Source organism: Panicum virgatum, chromosome 4K (genome assembly GCF_016808335.1).
Source record: "Panicum virgatum strain AP13 chromosome 4K, P.virgatum_v5, whole genome shotgun sequence".
In the NCBI taxonomy this organism is placed as follows: domain Eukaryota; kingdom Viridiplantae; phylum Streptophyta; class Magnoliopsida; order Poales; family Poaceae; genus Panicum; species Panicum virgatum.
The window spans coordinates 35,233,346-35,258,202 of NC_053139.1; the positions used below are offsets into that span (position 1 = coordinate 35,233,346).

General features: G+C 48.1%; 3 protein-coding genes and 1 long non-coding RNA gene across 5 annotated transcripts; all 4 read right to left on the minus strand.

Moving 5' to 3' along the window:
* Positions 1-11,214: 11,214 nt before the first annotated feature.
* Positions 11,215-12,392, minus strand: LOC120702170 (GDSL esterase/lipase At2g23540-like). The gene is made up of 2 exons (XM_039985915.1): positions 12,049-12,392; positions 11,215-11,348 (listed from the first exon to the last, which is right to left on the minus strand). The coding sequence occupies exons 1-2, from the start codon at positions 12,390-12,392 to the stop codon at positions 11,219-11,221; spliced, it is 474 nt and encodes a 157-aa protein (XP_039841849.1). The 3' UTR covers positions 11,215-11,218.
* A 689-nt stretch (positions 12,393-13,081) lies between these two features.
* On the minus strand, positions 13,082-15,183 carry LOC120703709. Its single transcript, XM_039987870.1, has 7 exons — positions 15,022-15,183; positions 14,725-14,938; positions 14,434-14,631; positions 14,186-14,359; positions 13,718-14,107; positions 13,415-13,636; positions 13,082-13,340 (listed from the first exon to the last, which is right to left on the minus strand). Exons 4-7 carry the CDS (start codon positions 14,246-14,248, stop codon positions 13,248-13,250), a joined length of 768 nt encoding a protein of 255 aa, XP_039843804.1. The 5' UTR covers positions 14,249-14,359; positions 14,434-14,631; positions 14,725-14,938; positions 15,022-15,183; the 3' UTR covers positions 13,082-13,247.
* Positions 15,184-20,249: 5,066 nt separating this feature from the next.
* Positions 20,250-21,162, minus strand: LOC120703710. Its single transcript, XR_005687173.1, has 3 exons — positions 20,863-21,162; positions 20,495-20,628; positions 20,250-20,393 (listed from the first exon to the last, which is right to left on the minus strand). It is a non-coding gene; the product is annotated as an uncharacterized LOC120703710 (long non-coding RNA).
* A 550-nt stretch (positions 21,163-21,712) lies between these two features.
* Positions 21,713-23,425, minus strand: LOC120703711 (GDSL esterase/lipase At5g55050-like). 2 transcript variants are annotated; one of them, XM_039987872.1, is made up of 5 exons: positions 23,130-23,425; positions 22,843-22,976; positions 22,637-22,749; positions 22,489-22,564; positions 21,713-22,413 (listed from the first exon to the last, which is right to left on the minus strand). In XM_039987872.1, exons 1-5 carry the CDS (start codon positions 23,392-23,394, stop codon positions 21,925-21,927), a joined length of 1,077 nt encoding a protein of 358 aa, XP_039843806.1. In that variant the 5' UTR covers positions 23,395-23,425; the 3' UTR covers positions 21,713-21,924. The 2 variants fall into 2 exon arrangements, with proteins under 2 accessions (XP_039843806.1, XP_039843805.1); XM_039987871.1 differs by having other exon boundaries at positions 22,489-22,749.
* Positions 23,426-24,857: the final 1,432 nt, after the last annotated feature.

Consider the following 24,857-nt stretch of genomic DNA (forward strand, 5'->3'; position numbering starts at 1 on the left):
CGGCCGTTGGATTGAGATCGAAGGGCTCTGGATGAAGGGGTATGTTTGATCTAATCAGGGCCGCCGCTTCCAGATCGGGCGGCCAGGGAGAGTTGGGCGCGCGGGGCGGCGGCGATCAGTCGCCGGCGAGCTATTCCGCGGTGGCGCGCGGCAAAATTCGCCGGACTTCACTAATTCCGGCGTTCTGTGGGCTAAATCGACCCGGTCTTGGGTCTGGGGTGATCAGCGCTTCATGCATGATCCACCTGTGGCCTAAGCTGGGCTCGGGGAGGCCTGGAGCGGCGGGTTCGATGGCGGTGGCAGCTCTGCACGGCGGCGCTCGCCAGAGCGCACGCACTGGGCGGCTTTGGGGCTCGGATCTGGGTGCTGGGGGTTCTGGGTGCGTGCACAGAGCCAAAGCACACCTAGGCAGGGTTCGTGTGTGGCTGGGCTGCACTGCAGAGGGCTCGCCATGGCGAGGTAGCGCCGGCGCGGTGGCGGAATGCCGGCGTGCGTCGCTCTGGGTGCTGACGCGAGCTACGGCTACGGGAACTTGCGCAAAAGGAAGAGGAGGTCGGGGTGTAGCTCACCGAGGGCTCGGGACGGCAAATGCGTGACGCAGGGAGGCCGGCGTTGAGGTCCGGCGGCGAGGGTTGCCACTGCGCACGTGGACAGGTTGCTGCAGAGGTTCTCCAGGCTCCTGGGCGTCACGGGTCGATGCGTGGGGTTCCTGTGATGGAGTCACGGGGGTCAGGACGGCCGGAGGGTCAACGGCGGCGAGGAATCGGGGTGGCTGGCCGAGATCACATGTGGTGGCGTTCGGGCGAAAATCTCGGCGAGGCGCGGCCGAGCTTGGGGTCAACGGGTTCGGGGATGCTCCTGGTGGATTGGCGAAGACGTTGCGTGGGCTGGTCGAGGTTGGGGTGCGGCAGAGCGGCGTGGCCGCGGTGGCGCAGAGCCTCTGCACTGCGGGGTGGCATGCAGCGGGTGGGGCTAGGTTTTCCTAGTGGCAGCCGCGGGGTGGAGAGGGCGCAGGGGTGCGGGGCGGTTTAAACAAGGGCCCGGCGATCTCGGCGTGTGGGTTGGGAAGGCAGGTGGCGAGATTTGAGGCGGGGAAGGAGGGCGAGGCGGAGCGGAAATAGCGGGGTCGGGCGCAATGAGGAAGAAAGAAAGGAAGAGGAAGGTGCTGACGGGCTGGGGCCGCGGTGTCAGTCTCAGAGCGAGCGTGGAACGGGTGAGCGCGTGCGGCTGCGGGCGAACGGGCTGACGCGTGGGTCCGCCGTGTCCGCGGTCGGAGTGCGCACGCGGGCTGAAGCTGGTCAGCGGATCGGTGAGGAAGGCGAGCTGGGCCGCGTGCTGGGCCATGTGCGGGGGCGTGGGAAGGCGGGCCGCAGAGAGGAGGTTGAGCTGGGCTGGGGTCTGGCGCTACAGGCTGAGCGGGGAAAGGGAAAGGAAGGTCGTGGGCTGGGCCGATGCTGGGGTTTGGGCCGGTTTGGGTTTCCTGTTTTCTGGATTTTCCTTCTCTCTTGTTTTCCAAACACACTCAAACTAATTTGAATTCAAACTAATTTGAATTCAAGCTCCTATGCACTCAAACAAAGAAAACTTATGCACCAGCATGAATGCAGAGACAAGTTGAACCTAAGATAAATTTTAATTACTTGTGAAAGAAAATTGATTTAAATGCAAGGCTAAGCATATAAACCTTAGAAAATTAAATAAAGCCAATTAAATTTATTATTAAATACTAAAATTTAAATTAGAGTGTTACAAATCCTACCCCCTTACAGGAATCTCATCCCGAGATTCTGGGCTGGCTAGCAAAGAGAAACAAGGATGAGATTAAGCTCTACGCACACCTGGTATCACCTGCTGCTGATCCTGATCATTCTGGGCACCCTGCTTGGAGCAGTTCCCGGAAATAAGGTGGGCCTCGTCACCACTGGTACGCGGGATTGGTGAAAGGTCCTGGACTGGTGCTACCGGTGACATGTGATCCTGTGGACAACTTTTGGCATAATGACCTTTTTGCCCGCATTGGTAGCACATGCACCGGCGGTGAATAGCGCTACTTGGTTGACCTCCCTGTGAACTTAACATCCCATCTTGCATTATTTCCGCTGCTTGCTTTTTGGACTCCTTGCGACCGCGTGGCTGAATCGCATTCATAGTGATAGTCAACCCATCCACATAATCATAGAGTGCTTGGTTCTTGACCTGTGTATCTCTAGAGCACTTAGGATCCTTTCTCTTCTGGATGGTCTGTAGCTCATCGACCGATGGGGAGTCAAGGAAAAGGGAATCCTCTGCTAGCTGCTCTTGATGAGACATCTTTCTCTTTGTACTGGAGAACAACCTCTAGTTCCTCCTAGTTGTTGCTTCATCTTCAGTCGCACGAACTTGACGACAAGGAACGCCATAGAATTGGCAACACGGGCAAGCTTTCTCACCATTCTTCGGGTGGTACGTTGTTTGCGACGACTGATCTTGTACCGTTATCGGCTGCTCCACGGAAACTGTTGCATGAACACCATCATCCACTGCACTGTCTCCAAGGACTTTTTGTTTTACCGACATCTGAGCTGGGATAAAAGGAAGCATAGATTGGTAAGGTCAAAGAAGAGAGAAAACCCCACTATGTAACGTTCTATCTTATTTAGACGACACTACCCATGCATCACTGCTGCTAACTCCAGATAGGTGTTATATAACTCCGAAAAAGGGAGCTATAGCATAACTCTTCTGCCTCGTCCGAGAGATTCTCAAATTCTCATGTACTATCTGTAGGCCGGAGTGTCACATCCCTACCCCCTTACAGAAACCGATGACCTCGTCGGTGAATCCCTGGATATCACATCCTTTTCGCACTATCCTTCTTCTCAACAAGCGAAACAGGAGAAACCCAAGGCATGATAAGGTAGAGGGAACAGAGTGTATGGTTTTACCCCCAACGATCTAACTCATTTTATTACTTAATTCAAATTTAACTTAAGAGCCGATTTACATTTGAACAAGTTCAACAGCTAAACTATGCAATCAACCAAAAAAATCCAAATCAAACATGTTGCATAAAGACAAGCATCCAAAAGTTCACACTTTAGTCGAGTTTAGCACACGACTTGACTAACACAATGCGTCGCAGAACGTTCTATCGTGCTATTATAAAGGGTCGTTTAGCTTACACCTATTATGGTCAGTCGACTTACTTCAGGCCAAAATCTACGGAAACTATTCTATAGAGAAAAGTCAAGGCAAGACGAGTAAAAATCTTAGAATTCAAGGAATATAATAGCAAAATAGTTTCAGCAGACAAGGCTTAGAGAGAAGAAGACCTAAAACTCGACCAGTCCTACCTAGGCTTTTGTCCTACAGTCGATATAGCTCTGATACCACTCTGTAACACCCGGTTTATAAAAGGACATAAACTGAGCAATCATATACGTGCCAGGATCAAGTCACACGTATATACAATAGAATGAACAATATATCACAGCACATATCACGTAAAAAGATATAAAAAAGCGAATACGAATGTTATTTATTACATTAATGACAAAATGTCAGGTACAGAGTATGCGGAAGTGTAAAACAGGTACGGAACTCGAAAGCTGGGCGCCACAGGGATGTCGACTGGGAGATGAACGCCTAGAAGTCCTCGTACTCCTGGTAGCTCTGAGTGAACTCCCTCGCGTCGGCAGGAACTGAGCAGCAGTAGAGTATCCCCAAAAAGAACAAGAGGAAAAGAGTAGAGTAAAAAGAGTGAGTAGACAACTTGTACTCAACAAGTATAACACAAACTATGAGGCTCTAAGGTTGGCTGAGTTAACTGCATTAGCTTTTAAGTCTTGGCAAAATTTTATTAAAGCTAATTACTACAAGTTGATGATTTACCATAAACTCAGTTACATAGTAATTAATCAAAATTAATTATGAACTACTAAGAACCAAACCAAACTACCAAGGTAACCCCACTAATCAAAAGGAGGATCCGGGCCGCTCATGACCGTGAGCACGGCTAGTATAACAGTTTTACACTCTGCAGAGGTTGCACATCTTTACCCACAAGTCGTGAGTTACACTAGTTGTTCATCACACTTCCTTAGGTGAGATGACTAGCAAACACACTACGAGGCCGTTACAAAGAATCTCGTTGGTAAGGCATAACCGCGAAGAGTTGGATCAGCGACGATGGGGCCCACCTCACGGGGGTACAAGACACGGAGCACAGACCAAGTCGGAGGAGCAGGGACCATTGAAGCTTACCACCCTTGCCCCGCAGGTAAGTTACTCCAAACCAAAAAGACCTAATTAGTAAGCCAAGACCGTCCCATTCCAGTCTTGTGGTTACGTGGTTGTCCAAGGTTGTCGCTCTAATGACGTACGGTCCTTATGGAGACTAGCTAGCACAAAACACAGTGCGAGTCCCCTAAACCAAGTTTCTAGAAAAACCAATTTTTAACGAGACATGAGCCACTCAAGCGGGCCACTCCCAGAATTAAGTTGCATATGCCATTAATCAAATTAATTAAAAAGGACCAAGTGTGTTATAGCGCAGCAACCTAGCACAACTAACCAAAATGTAACCCAAGGGATATATATAAAGGATATAAAGTGGCTAGGAAAATCCTTATAGGCATACAATATTAAAATGCAGTATGAAATTGTATTTAAAAGTGATAGGTGGTGTTCATGTTATACTTGCCTTCCTCAAAGTTCTCCTGCTGCTCAAACTGCTCAGAAGATGGCTCCTGGTACTCCTCCGAAGGATCAACGTCTACTCACGATCGCAACGCCAAAAACAAGTCTAGCACATACACATACATGCAAATAAGAGCGAACACTAAGAAACAATACAACAATACATAAAAACAGCAAACAAAACTAAGCTAGAACTATTCTACGCGTTTGTAAGGATCACCGGGGTGTCCGATCCTAGAGGGGGAGGGGGTGAATAGGGTCGCTAATCGGTTTTTAACCTAGGGCTCAATCTATTTGCACAAGATAAATCTAACACGTCCTACACATGCTAGTTATGACTAAGGTTTATCTATGCTACTCTCTACTTACCCCTTAAAAGACTTGCAACCTATAGCCAATCCTAATCAAACTAACTAGGAAAGTAAAGGCACACAAGATAGAGTAAATGCGGAAACGTAATACGGTAAGTAAAGAGGTAAGTGCAAGAGGGATGCAAACTCCCGAGTAGACACGGTCATGTAACGTGGTTCGGCACAAACGCCTACGTCCACGGGACACCGAGACTCTTCTGATCACCGTCTTGCACTACGCCACCAAGGCGATGCCGGCAAGCAAAGGCAAGTGCCCACAAGACACCGAGTCTCGTGCACCGCCACCGTCTCTCTCGGTCACCCGGCCGAAATCCACTACGGAGCTTCTCCACCAAGGAGGGGGTCTCCTCTTCCCCCGCACAAAGTGTCGTTGCCACTCCACACCAAGTCGGAGGGTCACACGACGGATCACAAGGATTGCTTGCCGCATCAAGACTTCTCTCAAGGGAGCTCTCGCAAGAACTAAACCCTATTACAAGCACTAAGCACTCTCACAAGTGTGCTTAAGCCTATATGATGTACAATGATGTTCTAAGGTGGTTGGAGATGATCTTTGGCTCTTGTATACTTTCTTGGTCTCCAGCACACTCAAATGAGCCGTGGGGTGGCATATATATAGCCCACACACCCCAAACTAGCCGTTGGAAAAAGGCTGACAAAAAGTGCTATCACCGGTTAAACCGATGCTCCCATTTTTGTCATCACCGGTTTAACCGGTGAGTGCATTTTCCAACTAGCCGTTATACTTCAACGGCTACCTCAATCGACCGACGTAATCAACCGGTGAATGTAAAATAAACGTCGGTTCAACCGGTGAGTGTAACTTCTTCACCTTCCATGGAAAACCATCCTTCTGGACAACTGCACCGATGTGTTTGACCGGTTATACATCGGATCAACCGGTGTATGTGTTTTTCCTGGTCTTCATCTGCCAATGCACCGACGTATGTATTTTCTTCAACATCGGTTTAACCGGTGAGTGTATCTTCAGTTTCCAGCTTCTGGACAATTACACCGGCGTGTGTCTTTTCCTTATCATCGGTTCAACCGGTGTATTGAATTTCTTCACGGTCTCTTCGATTCTTGTCCTTTGGGCCTAGCTACGCCTATCTTCTCTTTGTCATCACTTGAACCTAAAAGCCTGAGAATGGTCATCTTAACAATCATATTAGTCCAAGTGTTGTGTGTGTCATCAATCGCCAAAACATTATATTGAAATATGGCATGAGAGACCATTTTCGCTACAGCATTACAACGATCGCGTGGACATAAAGAACATCTAAAACGGAGCTAGAACGTGAAAACTAGGCTTAAAACAAGGTCTAGGGGCTTTTCTGCAAGAAAAACTAAGTTTCCAGGAGTTTTCTGCAAGAACCAGGGACCTATATGTAATTAAACCATAGGTCTAGGGTTTATACTGCAAAACCACACGTCCAGGGAAGGCGGACATGATTTTACAGAAGCTCAGTGTCTAAAACATAAAAGCAGGGGCGGATTTGGAATTTCTTTTCAACTGACAAGGACTGCGAGTTCATTCAGTGGAAACCCGGGGGCTCTTTAGAAAAAAGGTCGGCCGAAACGGTATCCACGGATCTCGGCCGTTGGATTGAGATCGAAGGGCTCTGGATGAAGGGGTATGTTTGATCTAATCAGGGCCGCCGCTTCCAGATCGGGCGGCTAGGGAGAGTTGGACGCGTGGGGCAGCGGTGATCAGTCGTCGGCGAGCTATTCCGCGGTGGCGCGCGGCAAAATTCGCCGGACTTCACCAATTCCGGCGTTATGGGGGATAAATCGACCCGGTCTTGGGTCTGGGGTGATCAACGCTTCATGCGTGATCCACCTGTGGCCTAAGCTGGGCTCGGGGAGGCCTGGAGCGGCGGGTTCGACGGCGGTGGCAGCTCTGCGCGGCGGCGCTCGCCGGAGCGCACGCGCGTGGCGGCTTTGGGGCTCGGATCCGGGTGCTGGGGGTTCTGCGTGCGTGCGCAGAGCCAAAGCACACCTAGGCAGGGTTCGTGTGTGGCTGGGCTGCACTGCAGAGGGCTCGCCACGGCCAGGTAGCGCAGGCGCGGCGGCGGAATGCCGGCGTGCGTCGCTCTGGGTGTTGACTCGAGCTACGGCTACGGGAACTTGAGCAAAAGGAAGAGGAGGTCGGGGTGTAGCTCACCGAGGGCTCAGGACGGCGGACGCGTGACGCAGGGAGGCCGGCGTCGAGGGTTGCACTGCGCATGTGGACAGGTTGCTGCAGAGGTTCTCCAGGCTCCTGGGCATCACAGATCGATGCGTGGGGTTCCTGTGATGGAGTCACGGGGGTCAGGACGGCCAGAGGGTCAACGGCGGCGAGGAATCGGGGTGGCGGGTTTAGTTCACTTGTGGTGGCGTCCAGGCGAAAATCCCAGCGAGGCGCGGCCGAGCTTGGGGATCAACGGGTTCGGGGATGCTCCTGGTGCATCGGCGAAAATGTTGCGCGGGCTGGTCGAGGTTGGGGTGCGGCGGAGCGGCGTGGCCACGGTGGCGCAGAGCCTCTGTGCTGCAGGGTGGCGTGGAGCGGGTGGGGCTAGGTTTTCCTGGTGGTAGCCGCGGGGTGGAGAGGGCGCAGGGGTGCGGGGCGGTTTAAAGAAGGGGCCGGCGATCTCGGCATGTGGGTTTGGAAGGCAGGTGGCGAGATTCGCGGCGTGGAAGGAGGGCGAGGCGGAGCGGAAACAGCGAGGTCGGGCGCAAGGAGGAAGAAAGAAAGGAAGAGGGAGGCGCTGACGGGCTGGGGCCGCGGTGTCAGTCTCAGAGCGAGCGTGGAACGGGTGAGCGCGCGCGGCTGCCGGCGAACGGGCGGACGCGTGGGTCCGCCGTGTCCGCGGTCGGAGTGCGCGCGCGGGCTGAAGCTGTTCTGCGGATCGGTAAGGAAGGCGAGCTGGGCCGCGTGCTGGGCCATGTGCGGGGGCGTGGGAAGGTGGGCCGCAGAGAGGAGGTTGAGCTGGGCTGGGGTCTGGCGCTAAGGGCTGAGCGGGGAAAGGGAAAGGAAGGTCGTGGGCTGGGCCGACGCTGGGGTTTGGGCCGGTTTGGGATTCCTGTTTTCTGGATTTTCCTTCTCTCTTCTTTTCCAAACACATTCAGACTAATTTGAATTCAAAATTTGAATTCAAACTCCTATGCACTCATACAAAGAAAACTTATGCACCAGCATGAATGCACAGACAAGTTGAACCTAAGATAAATTTTAATTACTTGTGAAAGAAAATTGATTTAAATGCAAGGCTAAGCATATAGACCTTAGAAAATTAAATAAAGCCAATTAAATTTATTATTAAATACTAAAATTTAAATTAGAGTGTTACAGAAATGGGTGAGCTAGTGGGGATTGAGGTAAAAAATGAGAAGGGGGTGGAATAATGATGCAAGCTCGGGAAGAAAGGGGAGATATAGGCCAGCATGCTCGGCGCCATAATTTATGGTGCCGAGCCCTGCCACATCGGCTGCCACCTCAACCTCGGATGTGGAATGGGCCGCGGGGATCGGCGCCATGGTCCGTGGCACCGAGACGTGTTATCTCGGCGCCGCAGACCACGGCGCCGATCCCCAGGGTCCATTTCTGCAATTTGTTACGAAAAGGGCCTATATGTGAAATTCTTTTCCGAAAAAGGCTAAATTGCAAAAAATGCGGGCAAAGAGTGTATGGACTTCTGCTCACTCCAAATTTGTAATGGGCAAGCCAATGCGGTCAACGGAGGAGCTGGCCAGTGCAGGGGTGAATACCAGGCGACTCAACAACCACTACATCACCCATGCCATGCACAAAGATAATACGTCAATCGTGGGTGCATTCAAGGCCGGGGACTTGCACAGTGGGTCTGGTTATTTCTCCATTGTGTGGTCTGATCTCTACGACCTCTTCAACCTCGATGCCTTGGATATCTCATTCATCTATTGCTTGACACTGTGAGTATATATAGTACAAAGGATTATTCACAGTCATTCTTATATTACTTCGTAACCACCTATATGTCATCTACCTAAAAACTAATATATTTCTATGTAAGCAATTGGCCAAAGAATCAAAGAAACGTCAGCTTGGTGTTGCGTTCATTGACCCAACAGTTCTCTACCACCGTCATCAATCGGGAAGAGGACCACGTAAAGTCTACCATCTCAGAGGTCTTGAAGTCTTCCGCCGGAGCAGGTTGTGTGCTTGCTCCGCACCACACAGGTTCCCACTACTTCCAAATCGTCATCTGCCTGAAGTGGGAAATTGTGTGGTACTTGAATTCTTTAAGACCTCGCAATGACGACGGCAGTTTAGGACAACGAGACTACACCAGCATCAAGGCGGTTATCGATAGGTATATCTCTAGTTACCACATTTGCAATTTTCTCATTTGGAACCTGTCACATATTTAATTTGCAGCTAACGACATCCATAACACCTAATGCGGTGGCTTCTCCTCCTTTCGAGCCGACCACCATCTTCCGAAAACCAGATTGAGACACGTGACCGATTTTCCTGTATATCTCTGACTGTCTGCATTCTATCTTTTCATGATTTCACCAAATATATTTGACCTAATAGTATATCATCTTGTACAGTGCATGCAACGAGGATCTGGAAATGAATGCGGATTTTATGTTGCATACCACATGATCCGGCTTACTGCAACTTTCAAAAATCTTAAAGGAGCAAAAGTAAGCTTTAGTCAAATATAATATTATATTTGAAAGTTGCAGATTTTTGAAAGTCAAATGATGAGTGCATGTACGATATATATATTTGACTCCCTGTACTTCTTGCTAGGACATGCCGGATGACAAAGACAACAGATTGGAGAAGAAGCAGCTCGTGGCTATTAGAGAAAAATTTGCTTCCTTCTTGCTGGTAGACGTCATATGCGACAAAGGCAACTTCCACTGTCATTGATTTTGAACTGAGTCCTTTCATGTACTGTTGGATATATTCATGTACACTTTCATGTGATTATTGTATTGTTTGTTGTGGAAAGATACAATAGTTTGTATAGTTTCACAAAAGTTTGTCACAATATAGTAGAAATGCAAAGGTCTTCTATTTTGTTTGTTAATTTGCAGGATCAAGATGCGGCTGCCAAATCCTGGCTGTGCTCCAGGATGCAGCCAGAAGCAAAAATGGCCCTGCAAGGGTCTAAAGTCTAAGGTGATGGGCAACAACGAGCAAAGCACGTCGCCTTTAACATTGCCAGGTGATGGCTCCTGGAAGCACAGCCCGTCACCTTTGCAAAACTCCATGTGACGTACAAACTCCTACGCCCGTCACCTTTGCAAAACTTCAAGTGATGTGCGTTATCCTGCGCCCGTCACTTATGATAGAATCATAGGTGACGGGCGTTATGTTACGTCCGTCACATGTATTTGACAAAGGTAACGGGCGGAGACTTCATAGGGGGGGGGGGGTCTAGTCACCATGAAAGGTGACGGTTCTCTAGTGAAGACCGTCACCTATGACTCATATAGGTGATGGGTGTTGTTCGTCACCTTTCAGTTCAAAACAGTGATGCAATAGAAGTGACGGGCGTGATGCACGTCATCTTAGGGAGATGATGCCCGTCGCTGTAGATCTTTTCTTAGATAGTGCAATTCCTCCTGCGCAGGCAGCGAAGCGACGTTCCCAATTCCTCCCGCGAGGTAGCGAAGCAACATTCCTAATTCCAGTTTGAGGAGGAGAAACCACTTGCGCTTGCGGCCTGCACGGGGGCATTTGGCTGGTGGGCTGGGGCGCTAGCTGCGGCCGGCAGCTCGCCGGTGCCGGCGGCATTGACGCGCTTAAGACTTTGAGTAATTGAGTGCGTGCGCAGCCGGTAGCCTTGAGTTCAAGCCACCAACAAATCGGTCGAATCTCAAGGAATGACATATAGGAAGCGAAAGTTCAGCCAGACGGGTAACCAATTGGTTTTTGCTCTTGATTTTTATTGAATACTTGTACTTGGTTGATTATTGATTGATCGTTTCATCATAGTTCCTCAGTGGACGAGTGCCCTATTCACTTATCTATGGTTCTTTCAGAACATTAAGACTCAAAAAATGGAGTTGCCTCGTAGGTGCATAGAGTCTCCTTTGGTTGGATATATGCTATTGGAACTTTACTCTCTTCTTCTGGAAATTATTTCTTGGACGGGGGAGAGCACTTCCGTGTTAATGTGTTATTATCATTATTAAGTGGAGGACTGCGCCAGCTGCATGAAGTTGATGGACTTGGTGTACTTGGTTGGCCCGTTGTAGAATGCCTGGGCCGTGAGGAAACAGGCCTGCTGGGAAAAGTGGTAGGGATCCCAGAAGACGTGCGATAGCTATATATCGCATGGGCGATGCTATCGCCTCAAGGAATACTAGTGGGCTGATGGTGCGAATAATCCGGCCCATTAATTAATTTGCTGTCCAACCTGTAACGAGCACAGCATGAGCGCGCCCGCCAGTGGAGCTCGTTGGGCAACCAGCGGCAGCTCTCATCACGCATTTCTTTTTCCTGCTTTGTATTTATTATTTTTCTTTTTCTCTCTTTTTTATTCTAAAGCTCATATACAATCAAATGTTCCGTGACATTAATCTATTTGTTCGCTTTGTAGAATAAAATTGTTTCGTGATGTTTATCCATTTGTTTGCGATGTTTAGTATTTTGTTCGTTGTATATTATTATTTGTTCGTTATGTTTAATGTTTTGTTCGTCTTGTTAAATTATTTGTTCCCAGAATCTGAAAATAATTATTTAGTGTAAAATAAAATATTTTTAAAAAATATTATGCAAACATGGACAAGTGTGGTCTTGTTTTGAAGATTTTATCATAAAAAAGACAATGATATAATCCAAATTTAATTTGGATGCTTGGTTTTATACTTGTAGCTTTTTTTAGTTTCAAATTTATATGCACATAAGTGACATCATCGTGACTAAACAGTCCAATTGTTGGACTGATCACGCCCCATCTAATATCTTTCGGGCGATGGTTTCCGTGTCTATCGTACAGCCGCTCCCCAGAAGACGTGCTGGTCGCGCTCGGATCTGGTGGGGCAGACCTTGGAGGTGGGCAGGCACTGGAGTGTCTGCGCGAGCAGGAAGCCATCGCCGCAGCACGTGCTAGCGATGTCGGTGAACCCCGACGCCGGTGGGTCGGCGAAGAAGTCCTTCATGAGGACGAAGGAGTCAGTGAGGGAGTATACGAGGCCCGGCAGCCTTGGGGCGAGGTCGGTGGCGAGCAGCGACCGAAGGGTGACGTTGAAGCCGGCGGCGAGCAGGTTCACGCCCTCGGCGCACGCTCCCAACGGTTGGAACTCCCGCGCCGCCGGCACGCAACCGATGAGCCCCGAGTTGATGACGTTCCTGGCGCCCATCGCGTACAGCTCCTGCATACACGTACGCATGCGTTGTTAGCTCTGGATCGATCGAGCGGGGATGAAGATCGATCACGCATGATCGCTGGGTGCCGTACGTACCGTGATGGTGGCCGAGTAATTTGAGATGAGGTATGCCAAGAACGCGGCGGCGTCACTCTGCTGTTGCGCAGCAGCGACCCGAAGAGGTCGTTCACTACCGGACTTCTAGACTTTGCTGAGTGCCAGTTACAATCGGCAAAGGCCTGTTTACACTCGGTGAAGTCTTTGTCGAGTGTAACACTCGGCAAAGCCCACTCGGCAAAGCCCCTGATGGCAAAAGGGGCTTTGCCGGCAAAGAGTTTGCCGAGAGCCTTGGCGCTCGGCAAAGCCGCCACGTGGGGCGACTGTTGCCGGGGGCTTTGCCGAGTGCCAGATGCCGACACTCGGCAATTAACTCGGCAAACTTTCAAAGCTTTGCCGAGTGCCAGGAGTTTAGCACTCGGCAAAGAATCTTTTCTGCTGATCCTGTGAAGGCCACTTTGCCGAGTATTTTGACTTATGCACTCGGCAAAGTGGACAATTTTTTTTTTGGTTTCACTTTTCTTTGTTTTTTCATACAAATATAACAGAAATATATCTAAATACATGGACATTACAGGCAGTTATTATAACAAATATATAATTGATAAATACGACAATAACACCGATACAAATAACACAAGTCCATCACATATATCACAAGTCCGATACATAACACAAGTCCATCACATAGAATGAGTCCGGTACGTATAATAAGTCCGATACACAGAATGAGTCCAATACATAGAATATGTCCCCGATTAATGTCACAAGTCCACTAGTACTACAAGGCACTTACTGCTCAGGTCCGTGGGACCAAGTTGGCCACTGGGCCGCCGGCGAGTTCTGGTCCGGAGGAGGGTCGTTCGATGCGTTCCACGACTGATTCTGCAATTAGGAACACATAAATTGAAGAAGCATAACAAAAAATATAATAATATCTACTAACAAAGCATACTCACGGGAGTGCCAGAAGGTCCTGCAGGAGAGTAAGCCTGAGCTGGTAAGGCGAAGGGAGGAGGCGGCGCTGCATAGTTCATCGACGCGCCAAGTCCTTGCATCCAGGTGACCATGCTGTGCAATATAACCGACTGCTCCTCCCTCAGCTTCCGCTCCTGCTCCAGCTTGGCCTCGATCTCCATTCGGCGCCTCCTCTTTTCCTCAAACTTTGCCTCCATCTCGGCCTACAAGATTTTAACCTCCATGTTACAATACGAAGCAAAGTTTCATTTTAATCATAGAACGACAACTAAATCTAAACTAACCTGTCTCTGGTGCACGCTGGCCACTGAAGTCTCAGGCCGTGAGCATATGGGCGGGGTCGAGTCGGTGGTACTTGCCCTAAGCTGCGAGAGACTGGGCCTACTCGCCGTGTCGACCAAGCTGTTGGCGATCCAGTACCACCCGTGCTTCTTCCCTTGTCCCGCCCTCATGATGGCTTCTCCGGAGAGTGGCACGGTGGCCGGATCCCAAGTCTCCCCGTGGAGCGCCCTTCCCACCTCCGTGTACGCATTGATGCGCGCGTGGATGGTTGGGTTTGTGTAGGCCTCTGGTGGAGCCGCCGGGTTGTAGGCCACGTCCGACGTCGCCCTGCCCATGTGAGACATGGCGTACGCCGTGAAGTCATTGCAAAACTGGCCTGGATGAGACTCCGACTGCCAAGAAATCAACAAGATGATTAGTAAGAATTCAAAATATAGCTTTAGAAAGAATGGAGAAATTAGTGAACTTACCCAAGTTTTCTTGTACTCGCCGAGGCTAAGGCTCCCTTGATGATGTGCCGGACCCGGCATCATCAAGCGGCGCTCCCGGCATAAGGCGTGCTGGCGGGCTCAGTCCTTGCTGATCCACTTGTCCACCATCATAGACCAGCACTCGGCCTTGTTTGCGCACCAGTTCGGAGGCACCTAAATGTAATGAAGTGCATGACATATTGTAATATCAAATATAAGATAAATGAGTAGAGATGGCATTTATTTACCCTTAAGTACTGGTCTCACGTGAGGAAGATGTCCCTTGCGGCTGGTTTCTTGACTATCCTCTTCTCGAATTCGGCGCAGTACACAACGACGGCCTGAACACGTGCCTCGTAGTGCAGGTCCTTCACCAGCTTGTAGCAAGCCTGGTGAGCCTACTCGTTCGCCTGGGCCTCATAGCCTTCCTTTCACCTGTAGAAATCCTGCATATATACTCACAAGATAATTGCAATCATCATTCCAAAAATTGAAACAAAATGCGATATTTCGACCATTTTAGTGCGAGGATGACTTACCCACAACTCCCCGACCACCCACCTCACTTTGGTGGTGAAGTTCCTTCCTTCGCGATCAGTAGCGTCTGGGCTGGCCATGTAGTGGTCCCACGTGTATGCCGGCTCCAGGACCCCAGCATGCATCACAAGCCCGGGGAAGTGCAGCCGGCATAGAAGACCCAAGATACCATTGGGCTTCCGTTTGTGCTCACCAGGCTGCACAAAAAACCACCCCCTGCAAGAGTATTTAAGGTAAAATTTTAGTTAGTATTGTGATTTTAAATATATGTGATGCATAATAAATAAGTACTAACATACTTAGGCTCTAGTGGCCGAATCATCGGGCGTCTCGCTAGAAGTATCAGACGTCGCGGGAGTTGCGACGGTCCACGCAACCACACCTCGCGCTCACCTCCTTCCACCCTCTCCTCGGCCTCCTCCTCGTCCTCCCCCACCACGTGCTCCTCCTCGTCCTCGCTCCCCTGGTCCTCCACCCTTTGCTACTCCTCCTCCTCCTCCTCCTCGCTCCCCTGCTCCTCTCTCTCCTCCTTCTTCTCCTCCTCCTCCTCCTCCTCCTCCTCGTCCTCTATAGGAGAAGGGGTCATCTCCCTCCTCCTCCTCACCTTACCTCCTCCACCACTCCCACTACCTCCTCCACCACCCCTCCCTCTCCCTCTCCCTTTTCCTTCCCCTCCTCCACCACCTTTGCGAACACTACGGCTCCCGGACCCCTCGGGTGCGTCGGACCCACTGTCGCCTCCTCCACCACTGCCCCTGTACAAGGAGCTCAGCCAAGTCATCTTGTGACCGCCTGGCATCTTTGTTTAGTTACCTGAAATCAAAAGGAGTGAACGAATTAGTCAAGATAAACAATACTACACAGGCCCCCCATCCGTGCCTCGTACGGAAGGTATAGAAGCAAATGCTGCATCGGATTGAAGAAGGCGGGTGGAAAGATCTTCTCCAGCTTACATAGCAACACAGGGGCCACTTTTTCCATGTCCAAAATGACGGCCCGAGATAACTCCTTAGCACACAGCTGGCGGAAGAAATTGCTCAACTCTGCCAGCACTCGCCATATATTATCAGGGAAATAGCCTCGAACCATCAACGGAAGAAGCCACTCAATCCATATGTGGTAGTCATGACTCTTTAGCCCGTTGATTCGCATCATAGTCAAATTAACTCCCCTCCTCAGATTCGCTGCATACCCATCTGGAAATTGTAACTTTTGGATCCACTCTAGTGCTTCCGTTTTTTGGGGCCTCGTTAGGATGAAATCCGCCGGAGTCTTCCTCCATTGTCTCCCTGGTCTCAGAGTCTTCATTTCGTATCTTGGTCTATCGCAAAATGTTGCCAGATCCACTCGAGCCTTGATGTTGTCCTTCGTCTTATCAGGGATGTCCATGACAGATCCAAAAAGAGCCTCGCCCCAATTATTTTCGGTGTGCATGGCATCAATGTTGTGTGGAAGGAGAAGATCATTAATATAGGGAAGCCTCCACAAGCCAGAGATCTAAGTCCAGGAATGTTCTTCGCCATATCCCACAAAACCACCTGCATCATTGACCTGGAGAGCATCTATCTGAGCATGAAGCACGACACCCGTCAGCATCTGCGGTGCAGGTTGTGTAACTACGACATCTTTCGTGAAGTTCTTAATGTCTCTTCTAAATGGATGGTCAGCAGGAAGGAATTGTCGATGTTTGTCAAACAACGAATACTTGCCCCCGTTTCTCAATCAAATGAACTGTAGAGTTGCCTTGCATGTTGGGCATGGGAACTTTCCATGAGTACACCATCCGCAGAAAATGCCATACGCTGGGAGGTCATGCAGGGAGTAGTGGTACCACACATACATTCTGAAGTTTGTCTTTGTCGCTCGATCGTACGTCCACACCCCCTTCTCCCATGCTTTGATCAACTCATCAATTAGAGGCTCCATGTAAACACTCATTTTATTCCCTGGGTGCTCAGGAATAATCAACGACACAAATATGGTTTGTCGTTGAAAGAAAACGCCGGGGGGGGGGGGAGATTCAAGGGAATAACGAACACGGGCCAACATGAGTACGATGCGGCCATCATACCATAAGGATTGAACCCATTGGTTGCCAACGCAACACGTACATTACGACCTTCTTTAGCTTTCTCATGATGAATCTCATCAAAATGAGTCCATGACTCACCGTCGGAGGGATGCACCATCTTATCTGGGTTGTATCGAACACCTTTTTTGTGCCATGTCATCTGTTTCGCGGTTTCCTTGGTCATATAGAGCCTTTGGATCCTCTTAATGAACAGAAGGTAACGTACGATTTTCACAGGAATCGTGAGCTGCCTCTTAGGCTGATCGTCACCAGCATCCACCTCCAGGAACCTTGAGGCTTTGCATTTTGGATAGTAAGTTTCATCCTCGTGCTCTTTCCTAAATAAGATGCACCCATTAGGACAAGACTGTATCCGCTCATATGGCATCTTCAGTGCACTAAGGATTTTCGTCGCCTGATACATTATCTTGGGCAGAATGTGATCTTCCAAAAGCATGCTGCAAAAAACGGTCAACATATTATCAAAGGCGTCACGACTCAGCCCAAACTGGGACTTCAAGGCCATTAGGCGTCCAATGCCGTCCAGCTGAGAAACCTTTATTTGGCCATGAAGGGGCTTCTGTGCCGCCTCCAACATCTCGTAAAATGCCTTTGTGGTTGCCTCTGGCTCCTCCTCCTGCGGTCCTTCACCGAAATTTGCCTCCTCATAGTCGTCTAACATGTCTCCAATCCCACCAGCAGCATCACATTCATCGATGCGTTGCCTCACGACCTCGTCCCTCATACGATGCGCTTCACCGTGAAAGATCCACTGGGTATAGTCTGGCGTAAACCCATACTTGACAAGATGTTCGCCCATGACCTTCTTTGTCTTTCGTTTCTGGTTTCCACAACTGCTGCAGGGACACCACATAAAACTCGACCCTTCAGCTTGCGCCCATGCCCCTTCCAAGAACTCGTTGGTCTTCTCAATCCATTCATTGGTCATGCTAGCTCGAGTTACCCGGCCGGTGTACATCCACTCACGGTCATTCATCTTCAAAGATGTCAGCGAAAGGGAGATTGTGTATCTGAAGAACAACAGGGAGATGATGCCGAAACTCTGCCTCGGATCGGAGTGGACCATATAAACTAACCCCATCTACGCATCCTCGGGCTGTCCAAAAACGTGGACAATTCGAAACAGATACGGCCATCAATATGCAAATATCTGCATATTTGCAACCGTATCTATTTCGAACGGGAGACGCATAACTGGTGTATGTTGATTTTCAAAATATAATTATGAATAAACTAACTAAATATATCATTTTGTTATCAATAAACTAAACCAGTCTTAAAAACTAAATAAACAATTAACATCTAAAATCAGTCTAAATAAACTAAACTAGTATATGTAAGCTAAAAAGTCTAAATAAATTAAATAAACAATTAACAATTAATATGTACCTAAACTAAACAAGTTTAACTAAACTAATTAAACAATTAATCTCTAAATTTATATCTACCTAAACTAAATAAACTAAATCATTTTAAATAAACTAAATAAACAATATGCATATCTACCTAAAAATCTATATCTACCTAAACTAAATAAACTAAATCATTCTAAATAAACTAAATAAATAATATCTATATCTATCTAAAAACTAAATCTACCTAAAGAATATAATACTAATCTAATTTACAACAAACAAATCCAACTTAACAATTTACTTAAAAAAATAAACAAATTACCTTAAGGAAGATGGGGTGGCGCCTCCACGGCAGTGGGGAGGCAGTCGCCGGCGCTGAATGGCGCGTCCTCGGGCGCCGAGGACCGGCAGTCCCGGCGGCGGGTCGCGCCCTCCTGCGCCGGGCAGCGTGGAGGCGCGGCGACCGCGGGCCTCGGCCGCCGGGCGGTGCAGAGCGGCGGGAGGCGGCGGGGAGACGTTCCGGCGGCGGCGGGGAGACGTTCCGGCGGCGTCGGGGCCCGCGGGGAGGCGGTGAGATGAGGCGGGAACCGCACGGGATGCGCGGGGAGGCGGCGGGAGGCGGCGGCGGGCAGGAGGGTGGCGGGAGGCGGGCGGCGTGCAGGAGGGCATGGGGAGTCGACAGGACGCGGCGTGGAGGAGGGCGGCTTGGAGAGGAATGAGTGTGGGGAGTCGAGTGCGGGGCGCCCCAATTAGAGTCCTGATGCGCTCTTTGCCGAGTGTCGGATCGGCTTTGCCGAGTGCCGCTCGACCTGGCACTCGGCAAAGAGTTAAAAAAAATTTAATCAGCTCTTTGCCGAGTGCCGGATCGCAGCCACTCGGCAAAGTAATGGTTCGCCGAGTGCCCGGCACTCGGCAAATACATTTTTTTTACATTTCACTTCTTACTTGCAAAATAAATATAATTAAGATACAAATTTAAAAACAAAGTTTCATGCATAATTATTTTAAACTCAAATTAAAACAATTTGTATTTCAAGTTTCATGATTTTATGCAAGAAAACCTATTATTTCATGTGTTTCTAAAGTCAAATTTAATTTATATCAACAAATTCGTTTTTATGAGGTATGTAACAAAAATTTAGTGACTATCAACTAAATAATTTGCCAAAATAATGCAACAATTTATGGTTCATAATTTCATGCAAAAAACCCTATTATTTCATGCGTGTAGAGATCAAGTTGAAACTAAATATATTGATTTTCAATGTGTGCCAAAAATAATTTTATATACAGATAACAAAATAAAAAATTAACCAAATTTTCACAGGACACATATTTTGTTGTTATTTCTCTATATAAAAAGTTTCACATTGAAAATCCTATTTGACTTTCATTTCAACAAAAAATCCAACCGGATACTACGTGCTCTCTGAAACTTTTTCGGAGATCCTCGGGCTTGTAAGCGGTGTACCTTGTCACGTGTCAGAAACACTGTCAATTTTTTTTCCACACTATCCTCCCATGAAACCAAGCGATTTGCACAAGTCCCATGATTTTCAGACATTGTATGCTATTTTGGGTTTTTTCCGAACGTCGGTGCACACGCTTGTGATCAAGTTTTCTGATAAAGATGCTTCAACTTTTAAGTTCTTTCGCGCATACGGCATCAGTTTTGATTTAGGTACATAAATTTTGACCCTCTTCTAATTTTAAATTAACTTCGACCGATTATTCCCTGCAAAAAAATAATAGAATATATTAAACTAATCAATAAAAGTATTTTATGTTACTAGGGATTAAATTCTCAAATTTAAGTAGAGAACAAAAAAATTTGAAGGTCCAAAAAAAGAATTTTTAAGCAAGTTTGCCGAGTGCTAGAGACTGGGCACTCGGCGAAAGATACTTTGTCGAGTGGCAGATATAGGCACTCGGCAAAGTTTGAGCTTTGCCGAGTGCCCTTGTTTGCCGAGGGCCAGCACTCGCTAAAAATTGGTCATGCCGTGTGCCAGCTTTTTTGCCCGTGGTGTGGCACTCGGCAAAGCTGGAGACACTCAGCAATTTTGTGTTTTCCGGTAGTGTTGTTGCCGACGCTGATGAGGAACATGGACCTGGCGAGCAGGGCATCCACCGCCGCAGCGGAGCCCACGGCAGCGACCATCTTTGCCCTGGTGTCGTTGAAGTACTGCACCTGCCTCGACAGTGGGATGTTCTGTTGCTAGGCGTTCTGCATCACGCATCCATGCAGCATGCATGCTTGTTTATTTATTTATTAAAGTCGTTTCTTGATGCAAAATAGTAGAGGCCTAGTGCATATGCAGCACTTACAGTGATGTCAAGGATGCCAGATCCTCCGGAAGCATAGTTCACACCACTTTCGAGAGCGGTGGAGACCAGAAGGCCTGTGCTTGGCGCCAGCATCAGATAAGGCGGAGGGCTACTCAAGAATCCCATGCTCTTTGCTGTGGCATATGTGTACATGTAACCGCATGCATGTACAGACCAAACAAAGCATTATATATATATATATATATATATATATATATATATATATATATATATATATATATATATTCTCAATATGCATTATTACTACATGAACTACAAATATTGCCAATAAACAATATGCATGATTAATATGAAATAAAAAACATACATAGCATTACGATGTAAGTTAATTAGCAGATAAAACCTACCGATGAAGTCAGCGATGTTGAAGCTGTTGCTGTACCTTCCGGTAGGAACGCTTGGGAAGTCGATGCCGTAGTAGGGCATGTTGGCTCTGGGAACGAATGGCCCCGGTAGGAAGTTGTTGTTTCCAACGTCCATCGTCGAGTCCCCCAACACATACATCGGCGGCGGTGGCAGGACGCTGCTGGCGACGGCGCCGAGGACATCCATGGAGGATATCACAAGGCATACTAGGAAAAAAAGCCCCCCATGGCCAACTTGTAGGCCATGACCAATGGTTGTGTCGGTAGGGTACCTGCTGCTCAACTTGAAGTAACACTTATTTATAGGCCAAAAACTTAATAGTTATGGTTTTTCTTTCTTCACGTCACATCACATCACATCATGGGACGACCTGAAGCTCAACCAAACTACACTGATCCACATTTCAAAACAAGAAAAATAATGTTATATGGTAGAACAGCAACACAAAATTTCCCATTAGCCGTGGCTTGTTCTGCAAAAAAAGGAAAAAGTTGCTTCAGATTGCTTCAGACCTAATACATATAGTTTAATTTTATAGAAAGTTGATTGTGCGTGATCGCGACTGAGGAACTTAACGAAATGTAGAAAACATGGCTGGGTTGTAGTACGGCATCAACACATATATTTGTGGTGTCCATAGTCAATTGGTTGTTCTGTCTTAATTTCAATCCAACGACGAACTTGGTTGGCGTGGGCGTGCATTCTACTCAAAACCTCCATTTCAATCTCAGCTACAGCACCCACCAGTCCACCACATACGAAAATAACTCATGGTTAACTGACAACATCTTCCAATGCAATATATGGATATTTATTACTTGTCGAAGCAAATTTCTCAAGGGCCATTTACTATATATATGCGGGAGTAATTAAATTTATTCATGATTGCATATATATGTTTTTTTCTCGATAACATTACATGTACTATACGTGATCGAGCACAACAATCTCCTCGTGTGTGTGTGTGTGTGTATATATACACTATACTATCTTCTTCTTGGAATTCTTTCTTGAACGGAGATAGCATTATTTCCTTGTTATCGTTAAATGGACTGTGCCAGCTGCATGAAGTTGATGGGCGTGGTGTATTTGGACGGCCCATCGTAGAATGCTTGGGCCGTGAGGAAAGAGGCCCGCTGGGAAAAGTGGAAGGGATCCCAGAAGATGTGCTGGTCACGCTCGTATCTGGTGGGGCAGACCTTGGAGGTGGGCATGCAGGCTGACTGCGCGAGCAGGAAGCCATCGCCGCAGCACGCGCTGGCGATGTTGGTGAACCCCCACGCCGGTGGGTCGGCGAAGAAGTCCTTCATGAGGACGAAGGAGTCGGCGAGGGAGTATACGAGGCCCGGCAGCCTTGGGGCGAGGTCGGTGGCGAGCAGCGACCGGAGTGCGACGTTGAAGCCGGCGGCGAGCAGGTTCACGCCCTCGGCGCACGCTCCCAACGGTTGGGACACTACCCGCGCCGCCGGCGTGCACCCGATGAGCGCCGCGTTGACGATGGCAAACTTCCTTGCGCCCATGGCGTACAGCTCCTGCATACACACATGTGGGTGCAATTAATGATCGAGCAGGGAAGATCGATCATGATCGGTGGGTGCCGTACGTACCGTGATGGTGGCCGAGTAGTTTGAGATGAGGTATGCCAAGAACGCAGCCGCGTCACTGGGCTGTTGCGCAGCCGACCTATTCTGCATCAGCTCCCAAATGGTGAACCCGGAGAGGTCGTTGTTAGCGACGCTGATGAGGAACACGGACCTGGCGAGCAGGGCGTCCGCCGCAGCAGAGCCCACGGCGGCGACCATCTTAGCCCTGGTGTCATTGAAATACTGCACCTGCTTCGACAGCGGGATGATCTGTTGCCAGGCGTTCTGCATTACGCAAGCATGCAGCATGCTTGTTTATTAAAGTTTCTTGATGCAAAGTAAAGGTCGTGGTAGGAGATGGAGTGCACTTATTATTACAGTGACGTCAAGGATGCCAGATCCTCCGGAAGCATAGTTCACACCAGTTTCGAGAGCGGTGGAGACCAGAAGGCCTGTGCTTGGCGCCAGCATCAGATAAGGCGGAGGGCTACTCAAGAATCCCATGCTCTTTGCTGCGGCGTATGTAACCACATAGATACACCAAACAAAGAATTATATTATTCCCCATATGCATTACTACAAGAACTACAAATAAATGCCGATAAACAATATGCATGAATATGAAATAAAAACATAGCATTACGATGTTAGTTAGCAAAACCTACCGATGAAGTCAGCGACGTTGAAGCCGTTGCTGTACCTTCCGGCAGGAACGCCTGGGGAGTCGATGCCGTAGTACATTTTGGCTCTGGGAACGGATGGTCCTGGTAGGAAGTTGTTGTTTCCAACGTCTAATGTCGAGTCACCCAACACATATATCGGTGGTGGCTGCAGGACGCCGGAGGCGATGGCGCCGAGGACATCCATGGACGATATCACAAGGCACAGCACAATAAAGCCCTCCATGGCCAACTTGAAGGCCATGATCATGGTTCCGTCGGTAGGGTACTTTTCTCAAGTTGAAGTAGCACTCTTATTTATAGGCCAAAAACTTAACTATAACTTTTCTTAGGCCAAAAACTTTAACTTTTCTTTCTTCACATCACATCACAGGACGACCTGATGCTCAACCAAATTACACTGATCCGCATTTCAAAACAATAAAAGTAATGTTGTATGGTAGGAGAGTAACCCAAATTTTCCCATTAGTCGTGGCTTGTTCTGCAAAAAAAAAAAAAAAAAAAAAAGTTGCTTCAGATATAGTGATTGCTTCAGACCTAATACATATAGTTTTATGGAAAGTTGTGAGTGATCGCAACTGATGAACTTAACGAAATGTAGAAAACATGGCTGGGTTGTAGTACGGCATCAACACATATATATATGTGGTGACCATAGTCAATTTTTTTTTGAATTCACCATAGTTAATTATTGGTTGTGCTGTCTTAATTTCCTTCCAAGAACGACTGTGCCCACACACAACGAAATTGGTTGGCGTGGGTGTCCATTCTACTCAAAACCTCCAATTTCAATTTCAGCTACAGAACCCACCACATACGAAAATAACTCATGGTTAACTGATTAGGTTTTGTTGGGTCACCATCAATGATCCTGGACATGACTGCCACCTTATTAGTTTCAATCCCTGCAACTTTTTTAGTCGGGGCTCCAATTCTATTTGAAATAAATCAATATAATGAAGCATGTGTCTTTGAGCTATTTTAAAGAAATTGTTATAGAAAAAATGGAACGCAAGAAATGGCTGCTAGAATTAGAGGCCAATTACGGTTCATTCTAATTCCAAAAATTAGAGCATAAATCATAACATTTCTATAGATAAAAATAAGAGCATGATCCAACGTGCTAGTAACAAAAATAATAAACATGAACATTAAGTTCAGAAAGTACCCAACATCGCTAGTCGAGCCTGTTCGATGTAGCCGATCAAACTCGATGCCGTGCAGGTGTTCGCTGTGCAGAGGCGACTCCGGGAAGTAGACGAAGTAGTCGTTCGCAGCGAGTAGTCACGCAAGTGCGTTCCCCAAAAACTTGATCGCTCCTGTACTCCTCGGGTGCAGAGTCTCGGTGAGGGCGCAACTTCGGAGGCCTGCTCTTCCGGCGAAGTCCGTGCACTCAGATCGCCGTAACGGGAATGAGCAAAAATGCAGCACAGTAGTGGAGCTCTCTCCTTTTTCCCGTGAAAGACAAAGGACGTGATGCCTCTCTTATTAGGCTTTAGGGGAGACCTTTGAGTACCCAGATTAATGCCATCAACCAGCCAACCTTTGAGTACCAAGGTTAATGCCATCAACCAGCCAACCTTTGAGTACCCAGGTTAATGCCATCAACCAGCCATTAAAAGATCAGTTTTTGGTCATTTGTTAACAACCATTAACTAGCTATTGAAAGATCAGTTTCTGGTTATTTGTTGATGGCCATCAACGTGGTATTAT

Coding starts and splice junctions, on each gene's coding strand:
- LOC120702170 (XM_039985915.1), bottom strand. CDS start 12,392: ATGGGCGCCAGGAACGTCATCAACTCGGGGCTCATCGGTTGCGTGCCG. Junction 11,349..12,048: donor ACCAGATCCGAGCGCGACCA/GCACGTCTTCTG, acceptor TATATAGCTATC/GCACGTCTTCTGGGATCCCT.
- LOC120703709 (XM_039987870.1), bottom strand. CDS start 14,248: ATGATGCCGGGTCCGGCACATCATCAAGGGAGCCTTAGCCTCGGCGAG. Junction 14,108..14,185: donor GCGAGTACAAGAAAACTTGG/GTAAGTTCACTA, acceptor ATTTCTTGGCAG/TCGGAGTCTCATCCAGGCCA. Junction 13,637..13,717: donor CCAGCGTGCACCAGAGACAG/GTTAGTTTAGAT, acceptor AAAATCTTGTAG/GCCGAGATGGAGGCAAAGTT.
- LOC120703711 (XM_039987871.1), bottom strand. CDS start 23,394: ATGATCATGGCCTTCAAGTTGGCCATGGAGGGCTTTATTGTGCTGTGC. Junction 22,977..23,129: donor CAACGTCGCTGACTTCATCG/GTAGGTTTTGCT, acceptor CATACGCCGCAG/CAAAGAGCATGGGATTCTTG. Junction 22,414..22,488: donor ACTACTCGGCCACCATCACG/GTACGTACGGCA, acceptor GTGTGTATGCAG/GAGCTGTACGCCATGGGCGC.